Source organism: Tripterygium wilfordii, chromosome 16, assembly GCF_013401445.1.
Source record: "Tripterygium wilfordii isolate XIE 37 chromosome 16, ASM1340144v1, whole genome shotgun sequence".
NCBI lineage: Eukaryota > Viridiplantae > Streptophyta > Magnoliopsida > Celastrales > Celastraceae > Tripterygium > Tripterygium wilfordii.
The window spans coordinates 8758970-8778758 of record NC_052247.1 but is presented as its reverse complement, the minus strand read 5'-3'; the positions used below and the strand labels follow the sequence as shown (position 1 = coordinate 8778758).

Here is a 19789-nt window from a genome sequence, read left to right as displayed (position 1 = left end):
TAGTGATACATCTCTGCAGCTGTAAATGTTTTTCCAAAACGAGCAAGAGATGTACAAACCAAGAAAAGAAAACCAAGAAAGGAAAAGTAATTAGGAAGAAGAAGTATGCATATTGGTTCAATTGTATCATTTTAATAAATTTTTTGTGTTCGTGATACTATAGTGATACATCTCTGCACTTGTAAATGTTTTTTCAAAACGAACAAGAGAGGTAACCAAGAAAAGAAAATCAAGAAAGGAAAAGTAGTTAGGAAGATGAAGTATGCATACTAGTTTCATCATTTTAGTGGTTTTTTGGTGTTGGTGATACTATGGTGATACTATAGTGATACTATAGTGATACATCTCTGCAAAAAACGAACCAGAGTCCAGATCTGCAAAAAAACAAAGCACAACCCAGATTGAACAACGAAGCATAGTCCAGATCTGTCAAAAACAAAGCAGAGCAACTCGACGCAGTCCAGATTGAGCAACGACGAAGAAGGAGATGAAGAGAGGAGAAACTCGGCCAAAAACGAAGAAGAAGACAACGAAGAACCAGATCGAGAACCAGAAGAAGAAGAAGAAGAAGAAGAAGAAGAAGAAGAAGAAGAAGAAGAAGAAGAAGAAGGAGAGAAAGAAGGAGATAACTTTTAGTAGAGAAGAATGAGAGAAAGAGAGGACACACTAGAGTTGGATAGTTGGAGGGAGAAGAAGAAGAAGAAGAAGAAGACAGGGGAGGGTATTGTAGGTATAAACTAAAAAATATCTTAAGTCAGATGACCAAATTACCCTTAAATTGCACTTTTTTACAATTTTAAAAATGTCCATGACCTTTTTACAATTAAGTTGTCTAAAGTGTTCTTACTGCCAATTGTCCGTATAATTAATTTAATGAGTTCTGTCCATCTCTTTCAAATTGTGCTCTTCTTGGTAATTTTTCTTTAATAAATTCATTTTTATTAAATCTGAGGAAAGAGGCCCGGATACAACTTGGGCCTTAATTACTACGCCCATTATGGAAAGCCCAAGATTTAATTGGCTAGGCTAGCAGTCTTATTTGTTGTTCGTTGCAACTTGAGTCTGGAGCAAATCTGGGCCCGGAATTAATAGGCCTTCTTCTTAGGCTGCGAAATGATTAACGTTATTTTATTTTAATTTAATTATTCCAAATAATTGTGCGGACTGCAAATGGAATAGATAGTGGAAAAAAAAAATTCAAAATGTTAATTAGCTCACTAATTGAGTTTAACGTAAATTAATTATTATAAAAGTCCTCAATGTTGCTTGCATCTTGTTCTTAATATAGATTTTGAAAAGAATGTTAATGATAAAGTGGTGTGTTTGGAGTATTCTTCACTCCAAGTACTGAAATTTGTTTAAAAGATGTTTCATTTGTCTGAAAATGACATTAATGGTTTACACATATACAATAACGTCAAAATACCTTTTTGTCTTGTCGTGGTTGCGTCTTATAACTTTCACGTGCTCCTCGGATTTGAGTAGGTAGACTGCTATTTTTTAAGAGAAGGACTAGTTGCATTCTTGACTTAACTAAATACATCACATTTTAAATAAATATAACATTTATTAATATACCCATGTTACTTCAAATTGTGTTTTTCTCAAGTACACCCAACCATTTGTGCGCCATGATCGCCGACCTAACATGTAGACGAGGTGGTCTCTTTCTCTGTTTAAAGTTTAAAAAATAAATAAAGCAAGCAAGATTCACCTGGAAAATCATGCTTACAAGATGTGGTGGCTTCTTCAGCATTTTGACAATGGAGGACGAGAATCAAACTTGCACTTGACTAAACTTGTCGTAGATGAAGCTTGCTTACAAGATTTACCTGGAAGAAGCTACTCTCTGCCAGAGCCAGTTCTTCATCTCACCAATATCCAGGGACTGCCCATATAGGCTTACCATGTCTCGTTGGCAAATTGCCACATGGTCTTACTAGAAGGAGAAGAAGCTGAATTTGATTCTAAAGCTCCCCCGCCGTTCAAGCTGGCTGATATTAGAGCCGATGTCGTCATACCTTAGGTAAGGGGAGAAGGAGGAGGGAAGGATTTGGGGAATTTAGGGTTGAGAATACTCTATCTTCCAACTGAGGGAAGAAGGAGAAGGATAGGATGAGTATGGGCTAGAATGGTAGGGACAAGAGGGGTGTTAGTATATGAGGGGTTTTTTGATAGTTAATGGGGTGTACTTAGTTAAGTATGGAGTGCAATTAAGGCTCATCATTTTTTAAAAAATGCCCCCACTTTTCTCTATTTTGATATCAATAATTTTTTAAAAAAATTCTCAAAAATAAACTATTACTTCTCTTCTAAAGTTGGAAGCAACGGCCTCCTCTCCGCGCGAGTTCGTCGATTTCCGCAATCGCCCGTTTGTTTTTTACAGCTTCGTAGGCACGTTTTTTTTTTTTACCAGCTCTGTAAGCCAAACGACGTCGTATTGTTGTGCACTTCAAGAAGCGACGTCGTTCTTTGGGGATTTATTATGTCAGTTCATGCATCTCTTCTCTGACAGAGGTTCTCTGTTAATGCATCAATTAACAATACGACGTCCTTAGAAATCCAATATTCAATCAAACAAATGACCTTAGATATAGAAGCCTCGTTAGGTATGTTCGATTGATTCAATGTAAGAATAAGAGAACAAATACAATAGTGCTATGTAACCCATATAGTGATAGCTCAAGTATCTTAAACGAAATTTTAAAACGTTTTAACTCTCAAAATACATGTTAAATTTTAAAAAAAAAATTACATATTCAGAATCAGCACATAAAACTCTTTCTAACAAGATTTTATCGAGTAAATCTTAATTCCATTATTTTTTTCAATGAAATTTCAAAAACAAATGAATTCAGAACTAAAACAATGAATTGTAGACTATGCTTTAAAAATCAATATAATCTATACTAAAATAATAAATTTTGGACAATGAATTCTGGGATAAAAGAGTGAAAATAAAACTATTCTATTGATTAAATCAATCAAATAAACCTGTTGGACTCCCATGGGCTACCAAATTGATGGACTACATGTCATTTTCGGAACAAATAAGTATAGAAGATCCCTTGGTATAGAAGAATAAGGGATTAGATTCGTAGAGAAGATCGACTCTTGTGAAAAAATTATTTCGAACAGATCGAGAACATAAGGGTATCAAATGGGAAAGATGAAGATATTTTTGTCAATAAAATAAATGTTTATTAACTTTTGGGAAATTAGTGATAACTCCTTCACTTAAAAGTTTTATGCTAATAAGGACAACCAAATCTTAAAAGTTTTATTCTAATAAGGAAAGCCAAATATGTTGTGTTCCATAAAATCCATAAAATTTAAAACATTATTTCATAAAAAGACAAAAAATTAAAATATATGATTTTATTGTCTAAAATACCCTCATCTTCATCATCAAACATGACACATGCCTCCTGAGCGTGTTTCATCTCTGACCTCCTTCGGAAGTTTCATCTCTGCCACCGAAAGTTTCGTCTCCGCCCCTCATGGCTTATTCGACAACTCTACGGTATTTTTTTAATGATTTTTCATCCCAATTTTCTTTATATTCGAACTAGATCTACTCATACTCATCACAAGGCTTGTAGATGTTGTTATTTTCCTTTGATCTGTATCACATCATTATTTTCGACAGTTTCTATGGTGATTTTCGTGATTTTTTGGTTTCGATTTGGGATCTGTAAATTGCAAGTGTTATGTTATCTGTTTCGATTAATTTGAAATCTGTCATAATGTTATTTGTCTTGCTAAATGTTATATGTCTTGTTAAAATGTTAAATGTCTTTAATAAAATCTCAAATGTGATATTCCTTGGTCCGTGAAGTTGATGGTCGTCGGTGTTGGCCGAATTGAGCTATTTTCCAAAATGGTGACAGTGATTTCATGAAGCTTTTCCAACGACTCAAATGATAATCGACTGTCGGTGATGACTGAGATTTGGTTGGGCTGATCTAAAGCTTCATTTCGATAGTTCGTTTGTCAAAAACGATGGCTGAATGGCCAACTTCCGATGATCAACGTGAAAGAAGAAGAAGAGAGAGAAAATGAGAGGAAGAAGAAGCCCACGCCCACGTGACAATGGGATTGCTCTCGGGGTCATTTTGATAAGTTGCTAGGTTTTTCATTTTTTTCTGAAGTTTTTTTTAGGTTATCTTGTTCAACTTTTAATTTTTGTCATTTATGAATATTGTTTTAATCTTTATGGAACATATGAAATAAAACTCATTAGATTGTTCTTATTGGAAGAAAACTTTTGATTGAGTGACTTATCTCTAATATTTTAATTAAATAATAGGCAATAAGATATGTTATTTGTTTAAAAAAGTGGGGAAAACAACATAAGAGATACTATTTAAGTAAGGAACAAATACTCAATATTTAGGTTTTTGTATTTGTATTTTATTCAACATTCATTACCTTTTCGGATTTAATCTCCCTGGAGGGAATATTCTGTGTCTTGGATCTCTCTTTTACGTAATTACAAGAACTATCTTCTCCGGAATTAAAGACATCGAAGAAGAGGTGCAGCAGAACTTCTGCTGCCGAAGGAAAGAAGGGGACGCTTGGGTTTCTCCTCTTTCTCTCTCATAGGAAAGGAAAAGGAAAAGGGAAAGTGAGGGAAAAAAGGAAGGGAATTTGAGAGAAAAAGATGGAGACGGAGAGAGAGGAAGTAAGGGTGGGATCCAAGTTCCCATTGAGCTTTTGGGAAATGGCGGTGGCCTCCGTGGTCGTCTTGGGATTTGTAATGGGTCTTCTTGGGGTTTACCTGACCATGCCTGCATCGGATTACAGCTTCCTCAAGCTGCCTCGTACCCTAGAAGATCTTCAAATCCTCAGGTAGACTCTTATATGTTCTCTCTTTCAGGGGTATCCCTCTTTTTTTTCTTGTTTTGTTATTGGGGTTCGATTTTAATTAATGGTTCATTAGGGTTGAAAATGGGATGGCTTTTGTGCTATAATGGAATTCTGAGCAGAAGATAGTTTTGGGTTTTCTTTTTCAATCTGTTGATTGTACCTTGTGGCTTTCAAGTTGACTGTGCTTTTCAAAGGATGCGTTTTCTTGGGAAACATTTGGGTATTCTCCGTTTTACTTATGGTGTTTGATTGAAATTAGTTGATTTTGATGCTCGAATTACATTTAGATGGCCTTTGTTTTGGTTTTATTGAGATGGAGCACACACTTCATGATATTCTATTTGAGGAGTGTTGATACTATATTTGATAAGTCTAACCTTGAAACTTGAAAGACATATTTCCTTCGGCTCCTAAGCTGCCCAATAAATTAACCCAATAATTTTTTGTTGGATTTATCTTTGTTCACCCGTATATGTAATTCAGCATTTCTTTGCTGAGTTTGACAAATTGGGATTAGTAGATTAGGGGATTGGATGATATAGAAATAGAAGCAGAAGGTTAAAAGAAAAGGGTTTGTCAAATAGTTTTTTGGACAAGAATATTGTTTTAATGGTTCCTCTTGGAAGAAGAATACTGATGGATCCAGTTACATCTGGGAACAACTCGTAAACCCTGTCTGTAAGATTTCATGGATGTGAATGTTTTCCTGGCAATCCCAAGCATCTACTTGCCTTCTCAAGCCTATTTGACACCTTTTTTCAAAGATATGGTTTTGCTATGCACAATGTTACGGTGGCATCAACTGAGAATAAAGTGGTTCTTTTAAGATAGTTAGTTGTGTCTACTATGGATCCAATTTGGATCTTGTGGGTGCTTCTGTGTGGAATTGTGAATTTTTGATATGTTAGTATGGAAGAAGATTTGTGTCCGTGGTAACCAAGAAAGTTAATGTCTAAGAAACACATGTTTAAGTATAATGATTGTTATCATAGTATAATCATCATCATCATAGTTAATGTTTCATTGGCAACCTAGTATTGTGATTCTGAGGATGTCTTATCCACCCGGTACAAAATGTATTATCAGCTTGAAAGGTTGCATGGCCAACATAGGGTTTGAAGATATTTTTTGCTTAAGCTGGATTAAGGTTCTATTACTTTCTGTGAGTGAGTTGGTATATGCAATCAAGTTCTCTTTCGGTGCTTTCTTAGTATGCCAGGAGTTTTTAGTAGTTGATTTTGTTTCATGTTGCATATTTTATGCCTTGTTTCCTTTGAATTGCTGTCTCTGCATTGTTATGGATCCGCAAAACTTATGGTTTGCTTCTCTGTCTTTATAATAATTTGTTGGGTGCTTTTTTTGTAGAGATCACCTTGACAACTACACAAGTGACTATACTGCGCAAGTCCTGGTGGGATACTGTGTGGTCTACATCTTCATGCAGACTTTCATGATTCCAGGGACCGTTTTCATGTCATTACTTGCTGGTTCACTTTTTGGAGTATTCAAAGGGGTAGCTCTAGTTGTGTTCACAGCTACTACAGGCGCTTCTTCTTGCTATTTCCTATCAAAACTGATTGGACGTCCCCTCCTCTTCTCTCTTTGGCCCGACAAGCTGAGTTTCTTCCAAGCACAGGTGAAGTTTAACTTCTCCCTCTTGTTTCTTTTCTTGTATAAGCCGCCAAATCTTAAATTTTTTTTGTTCAACTCTCAGGTGGCTCAAAGAAGGGAGAGCCTGTTGAACTACATGCTTTTCTTAAGATTGACTCCAACTTTGCCGAATACATTTATTAACGTTGCTTCACCAATAGTCAATGTACCTTATCACATTTTCTTCCTGGCAACCGTCATTGGACTTATTCCTGCTGCTTATGTCACTGTCAGGGTAATGTACATGATGACCTGCAATTTCTAGTTGTGTAGAATATTTGCTCTATTCATTTGATATTTTGGCAAAATTTATTGTCAAACATGTTTTGAGTCTTATATTGTTTAGTAGATAACAATGGCAATGGTGCATTCTAAACTAAACATAACCGAGTCACTCTCGTTGTTATGCAGGCTGGATTAGCTCTTGGTGAGCTGCAATCGCTTGGGGATCTATACAACTTCCGCTCCGTTGCCACTCTGTTCCTAATTGGCATTGTCTCCGTTACCCCTACATTAATGGGCAAGTGTAAATCGTAGCATTCCACAGGCTGAGCATTGCGGTTGTACATGGGTCTCGATCTCCTGTCCTGTGAGACATGAGAACTTCGTTTCTGTATAGGTTGGCATCAGATAAACTGATAAAGTGCAACGCATAGCTGTCATACTCTTGGTTTCCATGGCCAATGCTGCAGCTATCGGAGGAAGGGGTTCATTCATGGAAGTGTTCAGTAAAGTGGGCTATGTTTTCTGAATCGCAAGAAACAGTCCTCAATCTTAGTGACGTGTATGTATATCATTGTTTAGTATATTTTATTTGAAAAGATATTCCTCAATAGTTTCATTCCTCTCTCTGTCCTCCCTACTCGGTGATTGAACTGAAATATTGGATATCTCATTCCCGTTTACTCAGTATTGGAAATGAGCTAAGCTTGGCTGGAGATGTTTTTATTTAGGGGTGGCAAAACTCTGTCCGGTTTGAATGATTGAATTTGTTCAACTCGAATTAAACCAAGTTTGAACATAAGTTATATGTACGAAATCCAAGTCCAAACACAAAATTTTATCCGGTTTAAAATCGGGTATGGGTCTAAACACATAAATATCGTTCGATTTACTCGTTCGGATCCTAATGCTAATTAGATTGTTGTCCAATTTATTTGTCTGGATTTAAATTAATCCGGGTTTGGTCAATTAAGTGCATCTGAAATTTACTGCTTGTTTGGTGCAGCGGATCCGCCGGATCCGCTGCACCCCGCTGTCTCCATTTCCGCTGCACATTTTGCAGCGGTTCCGCTGCAATATAAGAAGCTCCATTTAGGAGCTTCTATAGGAGGATCTGCTAACACTTTTTTTTTTAAAATTTTTTTAATTGTGGGGCCCACGTAATGATTATGTCTTTAAGTTTTTATAATAATTAATGTGGGCCCCACAATTTTACTAATATATATACAGTTTTCTATTTAATATTATATATATAGTTTTCTAATATACTTAATTTTTTTTATAATAAATTATATTTATTAATTTTAATATAAATTATATTTATTAGATTACGTATTAAAACAATTTTAATACTTAAAATATTTTAACAGTTATAATACTACAAAAATATTTTAACAGTTATAATAATTAAAATAAAGAAATATTAATATTTTATTAATTAATAATTAAAAATATTTATTAATTAATACTTAAAATTAATTTTAATCAGAATTATATTTATTAGATTAATTTTAATATAAAAAACTAATATTATAATACTTTATTTCAACAGTTTTTCCGCTAGCGTCAGTTTTTAGTTCACCAAACACCTCACAGCATATTTCACAGCTTTAAGCTCAACATATTTTTCACAGCATTTCCGCTAGCATTGAAAATCAAGATTTCCGTTCTGCCAAACAAGGCCTTAATCTGTACATATAAATATTTTCATAAACATGTACTATTATCCAAATAGAAATCGGCCCAAAATCGGTTTTTTGCAACCCCTAATTTCATTGACCTTTGACTCGGTCAGTTTCCCTCTCATGCGACCTAGCACCCAAAATTCCAAGTCGAGTTTTTATTTCCTCAAACAAGGGCAAGCTCGCCTATCAGTTTTCACCTGTGCTTGGAATTTCACTTTCCAAAGGCTTTTTTCTTCGAGGCTCTAATCATACTAGCACGTGGAGATGATGTTTAGTAGTTTTATAAGCTACGGCCAGCAAGCCCAAAAGGTGGTCCATTCAGCCCACACATTTTGAGGTTTGTTTGCCTTGGCACCAATTCAGCTTATTATTTTAAAAGGTGACCAAGTGTTTTTGGCCAAAGATGAAATAGCCAATGAGTATTGGCAGGCCTGGCATTTAAGTTTGGATAACTTGAATGTCTGTCTGTCTGTGGAGGACAAGATTGATGATGGATAAGCAGCTGCCGGCCTCCAACTTATAGTAGGATTACTGGATATATACATATATAGCACCAGATACAATTGAATATGAAAGTCAAATGCATGTATCAGAGTTTCTGCTTGTAAGATAGTGAAAATCCTTTGCCACTTGCTAATTAGCCATGCATATCAATTTGTGTGTGTGTGTGTGAGTGTGTATATATATATATATATCAAATGCAATTCAACCCAGAATAGGAGTGGAAATACAAAGAGTACTCTCCACTCTCCAGGTGTGTCTCTAGTCGCACTTTTTAGTGTGCATTTGGTAACTTGAATGGTACTTCTCTGAATTCATAGCTTTCTACATATATATATATATTTTTTTTGTGTGGCAGTAGTACTACTCTTCCATCCTTGGACATGGAACAAGAAGCACTGAAAACAAAACAAATCCTTGAAGAAGTAGTGGAGGCTACAGAAGAAGGCAATGAAATGGTCAAAGTCATTTTGGTGATTGAAGAAAGGAAACCATCAATAGAATCATCCAAGAAACCAAAACAAACCCCCATCAGCATCAGATCCAGGAGTACTACTGCTAAATCCACAGTTCCAAAACCATTTTCATTGGAAACTGAGAAGAGAGTATCGACGAGGGAAAGACGTCGACCATCAGTGGATTTGTCTTCAGCAGTTGACACAAGAAGTAGCACTGTTAGAGAGAAAGGAGTTTCAAAGGAGTCACAGCCCAAATTATCCAAATCCTTTAGCTTGAATTACAAGTAAGTTCCAATTAATGACTATTGAATAATTATATATGGAACCAAAACCTATATAAATGATGATTTTTCATTGCCACTGAAGAGCGAAATCTTCTTCTACCTGTGTTGGAGAAGTTGGTAATCCAAAGCCTGCAAATACTACCACGGCTGCTACCCAAAAAACAAAGGTGAGATACATCAAGTGTTACTGAAAAAATTGAGTGATTCTGGTTCTGCAGGTCTCTAAGATATATAATTAAGGGTACGTTTGTTTGAGAGTGTATCAGCGTTTCCCGCTAGCGGAAAACGCGGATGCACGCCCTATCACCAAACACTTCGGAAACGGCAGCGTATATGCATTCGTTAAGTTCATGACATTAAAATTATATGATAAAATTTGTCCTGTTTTGCTTTTGTCTAATTGTATATGACAGAGTGGTGTGAAAAATAAGGATAAAGTTCAAGCCAAGGAGGTTAAGAGCAGATACAAGATATTCACTGCCAAGGTTAAGAACAAAATCCTATTCATTAATTTAGTTCTTGTTTTTTAGATTGGTTTAATTTATTAGATATATTGAAGCTTCTGTGTGCTCGGACCTAAGGGTCCGAATTTAGACCTATATCGAATGTTCGAAGGAAACAACAACTTGTGTACTAATTATTGAATGTAGGAGCAGCAGGCAGAGGAATTGAAGGACAAGAAGCCTCAAAAGAGTTCCACTTCATTCAAGGCATCAGCTTTATATCCTCAAAAAATAGCAGATCAAAATCTTAAGACGGAGAAGGTAATTGAGCTAGCAGTTTAATTAATTAATTTTTCCTAAATTATAATTAATATTGATTGGTATAAAATTATTTCAGATGGGTGTGTGTTGTTCAAAGCCCATGGCTCATGATGGAATGAAAAACAAAACAGAGGAGAAGGCCAAGTGTCCTCCAAACATGATAAGCATTGCTAGTCCTGCCAAGAAGACCATAAACAAACTAATACATACGGGAACTCGAAGAGCTTTGACAACTCCCAAAGAGAAAGTGAAGGCTGTTGTTTCCAATGCATAATGTCCACGCAATGTCCGAACATGCATGCATGTGCATATTCACAAATTCATGTCGAGATGACTACACAAGAAGTAGGTATGTGAATGTGACACGAACAAACAATTCAACTACTTAGTTGTCATCCTTTTTTAGCCTTCATTGTGGAAACAAAGTCATGAGATCGGATGAATCAATTGGTTTTTCGTATCAACAATGTGTCAAAAGACTATTATCACATCGATTTGTCATAATATAACTCGGCCAAGTGGGTTATAAGCAAATCTCAGATCATCTTTTATTAAGAATTGCGTTTTTGAACCTAAATACTAGTGGCAGAACAACTTAAAAGTGACTGGGGCAGTGAATTTTTTTAGTTATACTTATATATAAAAGAAAATGTGCCCCCAATGGTTATATCTTAAGGCCTCCAATACCTAAACCCAACCTATATGAAACAGTGAAAATCTCCTCTATTCTAACTCATTCAACCTTTTCAACTTAGTGGCCCAGGCTATCTTGGTCTCTATTACCCGAGCCTAGAGGAACTCGCACACGGTAAACAATATTATCTATCATTGAAGAAATATGCATGATTTTTGAGTGTTAACTAGAGATATACATTGCAGATGTACGGACATATGACAAATTCAATCAGTTGAAAGAGCTTGGTGATCTTTCTAGATTGCTAGTGCAAACAAAGAAACTTTTTTTTTTGCTTGGTGTATCGACTTTTGAAGTTAACAATGATTTTGCCTACAACAACGACAAGTATAGAAAGATGTTTTTTTCAAGAATGAACATTGCCAAGCCATATTTGTGCAATCGGATGAGTCACTAATTTTTAAAGGATTATCTTATATGTTTCATAGAAAAATTTTGGTTGTAACTATTATCAATCATATTCTAATAAAACAAACTCGTGAGAATAATTGTGACAAATAAAAATGTATATTTTATTCCTTAAAACTATTATTAGTGATTATTTTTGTACCATATAAATAATCTCAAAAATAATTTTTTCGGGACGCTACCCCTGAACCCCACTGCTTAGTTGTGTCTCCAATGAGTTCGGATCTTAGATCTGCCACTGATGATGACCCATGAGAACAAAACCTTACTTGCCACTAATGATGACCCATGAGAACAAAACCTGACTGACCCGATATATTTATAGTGATTTAGTGAATCCAAATAGAACAATATTGTTGGTGTATTTAGGTTAAGAATTTAAACACAATCTAAACAATTGAATCAAAATTTTTGATATAGTAAAATCGATCAAAAGTACATGCACATTTGGGAACAGTACAAAAGGCTTGTCAATCCAACCAAAATGATTAAACTGTACATATTAGTAGTTACCAAGAAAGCTTAAACGCAAACACAAGAAGAGATTACCCACTCCCTCTCTCTATTTTTTCTCATATTCTAGAGACTAGATCGTCCAACTGTCCCAGTAGCTTTTATTTGGATACAAACAGTCACACATGACATGTATCATTACGTACGGTCACATGTATATATCATCTTGACCTTAATTAGGTTAGCAATAATTAATTACCAATTAATTATCAAAATGAAGTTTTGTGCTAAAAAGCAGCCACCATAGCCGGTGAAGCTTCAGATCTTTCATTGATTTCCTCATCCTCTTCGTCTTCCTCTGTTTCCCACAGAAAGTTCGCATATGATCCCAATACCATGCTGTACACACATCACATTCACAACAAACTTCAATTCACACATATTTCACTTAATACTTGCTGTATACGTATAATCGTGTATGTATATGCGTACCAGTCATTGGGAGAGGCGTACACAGCCTGGTCAAAGTAAGATTTAGCTCGCTCTCCGTCTCTACGCGTCTCCCAAATCAGCTTCCCGTATTGTGACAAAACCTCTCCATCTCCAGGGCTTGCCAGTATTGCTCTGCTGTAGTACTCTTCAGCTCTCTCTGCATCTCTCTCCACCTTCAATCGATCACAAGATTAAACGCAACAATTCAATTTTCTGTGTATGCATTCGAAGATTGAATGAATCAAGTTAGATTTCGTACAAACCTCGTGCAAGTACTTGCCGTAGTTTCTAAGAAGAAGCGAATCTCCGGGATTTGACTTCAACATTTCTCTGTAATAATCGCCGATCTTGGTTACATCACCAGAACCGCCACTACATCCGTCGTTCCAGCTTCTGTCGTCTCCGGATTCATTTCCTTTGCCGAATCCATCACCGGATGACCCTAACTCCTCAGGCGGCGTCCAGTTCTCCGGAAATTTTCCGGAGAATTCCAACAATTCACGATCATGTACTTCACTTTCAGTTTCGGATAGACATTCTAGCTCGGACATTATCGACGGTAAAGAACGCGATCCGAAAGCGTTCTGTTTCAAGAATCCGTCGGGAACTCCATCAGTTCCTGATCTGATGAGATTGTTCTCTGACAACGCTCTGCGAATGCTCCTTGCCGGAGAATCTGTCTTACTATTGATCTCCAAATGCAGCGAAATTCTAGGAGAACTCATGTTGAACGATTCATTACGAGATATACGAACTCTCGGCGAGCCGAGCGTAAGAATCGATTGGAGGATCGGGAGTGAATCGGTTCTGAAAAGTGCAGCTTTCATAGCTTGGCTTTGATTATGTGAAATGAAGCTTTGAGTCTCACTTTCAGTTTTTCAGAGTGCTCTACGGAGTGTCTCAGTATATAACCTTTGTGAAGGCTTCGTATTGGGCGTTGGATAGATTACAGGTTGACTTTAAAGCTCTGTTTTGGATGAGCGGATAAGATTTATATTGTATAAAATTATTTTTAATAAATTTATCGAGTGTTTGACATTTTAAAAATATTAGGGATAGAACAAATTTATATAAAAGTGGTTCTTATAGGATGTCGGTCATATAATATTAAAACACTTCGAATTCGTTTTTATTTTATACAGAACATTTAATATAAGAAATAACATGTCAAATGATAAAAAAAACCCTCACTCTCATTTTAATTAGGGATAATCTAGACATATTTCACAAATCTTATACTATACAAGTCTAATATCAGATTATTTTCAAACATCGGATATGATTAAATTATACATCAATTTCTACAATGATTAAATTATATATTGGATAGAATAATTATACTATCATATACGGAGACTAAGGGAATATGATGGCAACACGTGTAAGGGATACACGTGACGGCGGCTGAGGAGAAGGCACAAGCGCGGGTGCCGTGAGCGGAATTTAGGCCAAGAGTCACGGGAAAAGCGTAAAGGCGGTGACGTGGCGGTGCCACGTAAAATAGAATGATGGGCCATGTGATATGTCATATGGTACGGGGTAGGGGGCTTTGTAATATTTTTAATATAAATGTATTAAAAAAATAAATTTGTTCCCATGCTGCTGTTCTGGCTAAAGGGTTAAATTTGGAGTTTCAATTTTCAAAGTGAAAGATTATCACCGGCCCATGTGATGCCACGTGACGTGAGGAACCCCTCGAGAAGCTACACGTCGACTTCCCTGCCATGTGGTTTCACAGGGTAAAAGGCCCGCTTACTGAAACGTGGTGCAATTTGGAGATGCCACATTTCAAGTCAACTTGATTTTGGTCTTCTGGTTGCAATAAATAAAATCACATTTAAGTATTCAGAAGTGATAGGGATCCTAATAAATGAGATCTCAGTCATCCCAATAAAAAATCATATCCCTTGATTGATGTGTATCAGGTTTTGTGAACCCCTACACATACATCAATCCATGACCAAGATTGATTACTGGAATGACTGAGATCCCTAATATTTTTGTTAAGTATTTATGTTACCATGTTAAAGGCCTAAAAATATTGCATCTCGACTTCACGGAGGCATGGCGATGGAATTGGCTCAGAATGAACCTTTTTTTATGTTGGAGTGCTTGAAGAGATCAAACAATGTTAAAATTCTTAGTACTACTCACACCTATGATATTATTCGTTTTGGATTTATCGATTCTTGTGAACACTCACATATATGATATTATTCGTTTTGAATTTATTGGTTCCTATGAATACATCGGGAATGCACGACTTTATTTATCTCTACACCGTTTCACATAATTATACTTGTCTACTTGAGTTCAAGAGAGAAGATCTCATACATGTGAGAGGGAAACTTCTTTTATAAACGGACATCACTTGATTGTTTGGTCTCGTTGCAAATAAATCCGAATACAGAGAATTTACACGGATCAGTATTTCATATTAAAAAGAAAAAGAACCGTATGGGTAGGAGAGGCACCATGTTTTGTTGCGGATTCGACGACATGATCCTGCAAAATTGCAATGCACTGGAGGTCCTTCATTCAATGAAGATGCATCATGCATGAATCCATTCTTCTTCTGTTTGACTTGCCAACTTTAAGGAGTCTAAATAAAACTCTTGTCGTATCCAAAAGAACTAAGGCCGATATGACGAGTCTTGGTTGAATTTTGGTTAAAGTCAAGGCCGGTTTCAGAAAGGTCGCGTAAGGCCCAAAAGAAGTTACTAAAGAAAAATGCCACCGGTCCATTGGACCTGTGTGATCCATTCTGTAATACAGTGGGCTAACCCATTTAGCCCACTTTTATACTTCCGAATTTTGATAACAATTTGTTTGGGCCGAGTATGAGAAAGACGAGCCTCTTTTTTTTTTGTTTTTTTAAATACCGTAGAGAAATATGTTGTAGTTGGAATCGAACATTGGACACACACATGTCTAACCCAATCGATTGTCAACTAAAACACCTCTCGTTGGTAGAAAAACGAGAGTTACATATAGAATTATAGGAACTATTTGCATATTCAAATCATAATGGAACTTTATTGCATTACTTTTTTTCTTGAACAAGGCCTTCGATTAGGAAGGAAAAACAAGCAAACAACGAACAAGTTGTACTACTTGACATTGCATGCTTGAATTTTCAACATATTGATATTTTGAGCAAGTTGGACCTTGTAGTTGTGACTTGTGATTAGAGTCTCATCACTATAAACCTGCCAACTAACGTGAAAATAGTTTTGATGGGGACTGAAAACACATTTAGGAGGCAGCGGCCACTAAATTTAGCACCCCATCAAGGAACGCCCACATGGGTACTTAACTAAAAGGAGTCTTATAGATTTTAATATTTTTTGTCCGAGTTATTCTAAATATTCAGATGGAAGCACATAATTTCATATGGATAATTTGGAGTATGTGGGGTCCACGATATCATATGGATCATGTACGTCCATCTTAACATTTAAGATAATTATAACAAAACACACTGAGATCCTTAACATTTTTGCTTAATTAATGTTTGGCTTGTATCACAACTACTTGTAAGCAAAACGAGCTCATCACTATTGTCGACGCAAGTGCAGGTTGACTTCCCAACAACATTTGATTTACAAAAATTTGACCAATAGAACAAAGTTCGCAACACACTAATTCAAACCCAAATACATAAGATCATGGTTGTAAAAATCTCGATTTTGATTGTAAGATCGTACGATATTAGATAATCAAAACGATTTGAATCGATGTAAAATCTCAAAATTGATAAGATCTACCGATCTTACCCGATCTTATCGATTTTACGATCTTACCGATTTTATTGATCTTAACCTTAATAGACTTATGGAGTCATAGACTTATGGGTTGTGATCTACTAATCATGTGCTTATGTTTCTAATCCTAGTTTTTGTTGAAAAATTGGTTCTAATATACAAACATGATATAATCGTGCACAATTATTGTGCTTGCTTTTTATAGTTTTCTGAAGGTCATAAAAAATTACGATTTTGTGAAATATTAACATGTCTATAAATAAATAATAATCACATTTTTTAATTTTTTATTACCTATAAACTATAGTATATTATATAATGTTAATTATTTATTTAGAAATAAATAATTATATTATTTTACATTTATTTTTTAAATTTTATAAAATCTTACGATTTTACGATTCGATTTTGCACGTCTTCCGCCGATCTTATGTAAGATCCCCCGATTTTGACAACCTTGCATAAGATATTGTATGCTCTAGGCCACGGGTCCGCACGAATTTGCTGTACATGAGTTGTCACCATTGGTTCAATGGTTCTTAAGCCCAGAAAATGCGTCACTTCACTTGTGCAAGAGGTGACGAGATTTTATTCATAATATATCACTCGATTGAATTATGTTAATCCAATTTGTTACAGCTCAACGTGGGTAGCTGGGTGTCTTTAATTTCTGCCAGCTCTCTCAAGTGCACTCTCAACTGTATCTTGCTGTCAATGAGTCAAGAGTCACCCTGGGACCATCAATATCTGCTTCACAACATCTGAAAATAGTCTGTCAATGTAGAGATTGATTTCTACCAGTACCAGCCTACCAGGACAATAATACATGCAACAACCCTTTCACATTTAATTCTCATTCATATCACAGAAAGGCTTACAGTCGCAACCTAATTAACAGAAGTCGATCAACTTGATAAAAATTGCTGTCTATTTAATTCCAAATTTGATAAAAATAAAAAAAAAAACCTACAAATTCTGTAGCTAATAAAAACGGTGTGTATTAGGTCTTGCTGTGATTTTCTGTTCTGTTGTGTGTTCAATCCAGCTGATGTTTACTTTCGTACTCTGCCATCAACTTGTTCAATTTCTTGTTGCTTATTCTTTGTGGGATAATCCTCATATCTTCACTGTAGCTGCACAATCACAAACCCACAAAATTGAGAAGCAGCAGCAAACACTATATATATATATTACTGATTGAGTATACATATATATATATATATATATATATATATATATATATGGAGTAATGGTTTGCACAAACCTTTGAGGCAGTGAAGGTGCAGATGGGGACAACATTTTAGCAAGCTGATCAGCATCTTCTGGTCTATTAATAACATTGTTGAAGCATATGTAGCGTCCGTAAGATGAAACATCTTCAAACACACAAACATGTGCATCGACCATGAAGTTAAGATCAACGGTGACAAATACTCCATCTTCATACATCTCTGCTGCTCCTTTCAAATAAGGGTTCTTGATTGAAAGATCAGGTGTCATCAACAATCCTGCGTTGATAGACACCATGGACATGCCTCTGTCCATTGCCAGTGCCCACGCTGTCTTCTCTGCTAGTGTCTTTGATACTCCATGCCACAACTGCATACAAATATATATAATTCAAGTATATTAGCAGCGAGGATATCTGGGATCTCAACAACTGCTGGGATCTTTATTATTTTCGTAACTTATAAGTGAATTAATTAAGGTTGTCATTTCTAATTACCTTATATTTACGGCAAAAATTGATGTCACTCCAGTGTTTTTCGTCGGCATCAGAATTAGCTACTGAATTAAGATCATTTGATCTCCAAATAACAGCAGTCACAGAGGATGTGAAGACAACTTTGTCAATTGTTTCCGTCTGTGCACATGCTTCAAGCACATTGTGTGCAGCTCTTACCTCCTCCTCTGCTGTGTATTCCTACAAACACACACAAAAAAAGAACTTCGATTTAATTTCTCCAAATCAAAATTAATTTTGAAAGTATAATATAAATGTATACTAATACTTACATCGTATACAGACTGGTCTTGTGGTGGCTCATATGTGTAGAACAAACCAGAACAGCCTCTCAGAGCATCAATTATTCCATGGTAATCAAATGGGTCTGCAAGAAAAATCTTCAATTTCTTCTTCACCTCGCTAGATATCCCACTTCCAATCTTCAACTCCCCTGCACACAGAAAACCCAATTGATCAGTTTTTCTATCATATATGTACTTATGTATGTATATGTAGGTGAATATATATATAGAGAGAGATATAGCTAACCATCGTTTTGAATTGCAGCATGTACTGTGTAGCCTCTTTGGAGGAGGCGTTCAACAAGGGCAGAGCCAAGTCTGCCTGAAGCATCCATTACACAAACGGTATTTGAAGTGTCATCATGGAAAGAACCTGGAGCCATTTTTTGGGAGAGAAAGACACACACACAGAGTCTTGTGTTGTATTGATTAGTGGAACAAATAAGAAAAGAGGGGAAAGATTGATGAGTAAAAGCTGCGGTGGTAAGTTGAGAGAGGGAGAGAGAGGTTGATGGGTGGACTTTTGTGATGTGTATTATATGTATATATATATGTGTGTGTGTGTGTGTAAAAGAAGGGTGGCTAGCATTGAAAGAGCGTGGATAGTTGATGGTTGGGAAGTAGCTCGTTGTTGTTATTAAGTATTACTTATTAGAGGTAGAGAGAACAGGGAAAAAAAAAGTTGACAGAGAAAAATCAACGATTGAATAAATGTGTGTTGGTAGGAAGGTGTGTTGTATGGTTGCAGATTCATATGTTTTAACACCTACTCAGGGTCACCCAGCTAATATATAACTGGAAATTGGGTTCTAGACTTTTCTGTGTGTTTTGGTAGGGAAACCTAGGTGGACGGTTAGGCAAATTATTGCTGAACTAGTTATTGACACGTGGCACTTATCCATTCGTGATGATGGCTTAAAATAGTTTTGCAAATGCGATGATTTTTTTAATTTTTTTTTTTATGTTTTGACTTCTAAAATATTGGCATATTCTACCAGGATCAAACTCCTATTTGGGTAAGGTAGTAACGAGACATTTGGTTGATAATTATGTGAGACGAGCATGATATGAAGAGAAGATGAGTATGAGATAAGTACGGGGTGAACATAATCATGTTTGATATAAAATAAAGAGTGAGTATCAATGTGAGAATATTAATAGTACAATTTTCATTTTTTTCTTTTTAGAAAATAAAATAACATTTTATAACAAGGGTGAAAAAGTCTTTTACATATCAAAATTCATTCTCCCTCGTGGAGAATAGTTATTCTCATCATTTTTGGGAGGATGGAATAAGTTTGAGATTTCACCATCTAAAACTCAAACAAACACCAACCAAATGCCCTATAAGGTCATAAAAAAAGTTCATGAATACCTTTATCACATAATTCGACTGCACAACCCCAAAGTTAAGAGCCTTGCGCTCTAATGACTGAGCTAGATAGGCTTCGCAATGATGACAACGGTTGATCATAATCCACAATTGTTTTTTTCTTTCTCGATTTTGACATAAATTT

The 19789-nt window shown here is 35.8% G+C and overlaps 3 protein-coding genes across 3 annotated transcripts; 1 reads left to right on the top strand and 2 right to left on the bottom strand.

Annotated features, from left to right (window-relative positions):
- The first annotated feature begins 4444 nt into the window (after positions 1-4444).
- On the top strand, positions 4445-7431 carry LOC119980458 (uncharacterized membrane protein At4g09580-like). Its single transcript, XM_038823157.1, has 4 exons — positions 4445-4851; positions 6235-6505; positions 6584-6754; positions 6931-7431. Exons 1-4 carry the CDS (start codon positions 4664-4666, stop codon positions 7054-7056), a joined length of 756 nt encoding a protein of 251 aa, XP_038679085.1. The 5' UTR covers positions 4445-4663; the 3' UTR covers positions 7057-7431.
- Positions 7432-11985: 4554 nt separating this feature from the next.
- On the bottom strand, positions 11986-13423 carry LOC119981159. The gene is made up of 3 exons (XM_038824200.1): positions 12744-13423; positions 12481-12653; positions 11986-12387 (listed from the first exon to the last, which is right to left on the bottom strand). Exons 1-3 carry the CDS (start codon positions 13305-13307, stop codon positions 12276-12278), a joined length of 849 nt encoding a protein of 282 aa, XP_038680128.1. The 5' UTR covers positions 13308-13423; the 3' UTR covers positions 11986-12275.
- Positions 13424-17064: 3641 nt separating this feature from the next.
- On the bottom strand, positions 17065-18822 carry LOC119980598 (cinnamoyl-CoA reductase-like SNL6). Its single transcript, XM_038823365.1, has 5 exons — positions 18520-18822; positions 18261-18421; positions 17971-18168; positions 17509-17843; positions 17065-17377 (listed from the first exon to the last, which is right to left on the bottom strand). Exons 1-5 carry the CDS (start codon positions 18653-18655, stop codon positions 17281-17283), a joined length of 927 nt encoding a protein of 308 aa, XP_038679293.1. The 5' UTR covers positions 18656-18822; the 3' UTR covers positions 17065-17280.
- Positions 18823-19789: the final 967 nt, after the last annotated feature.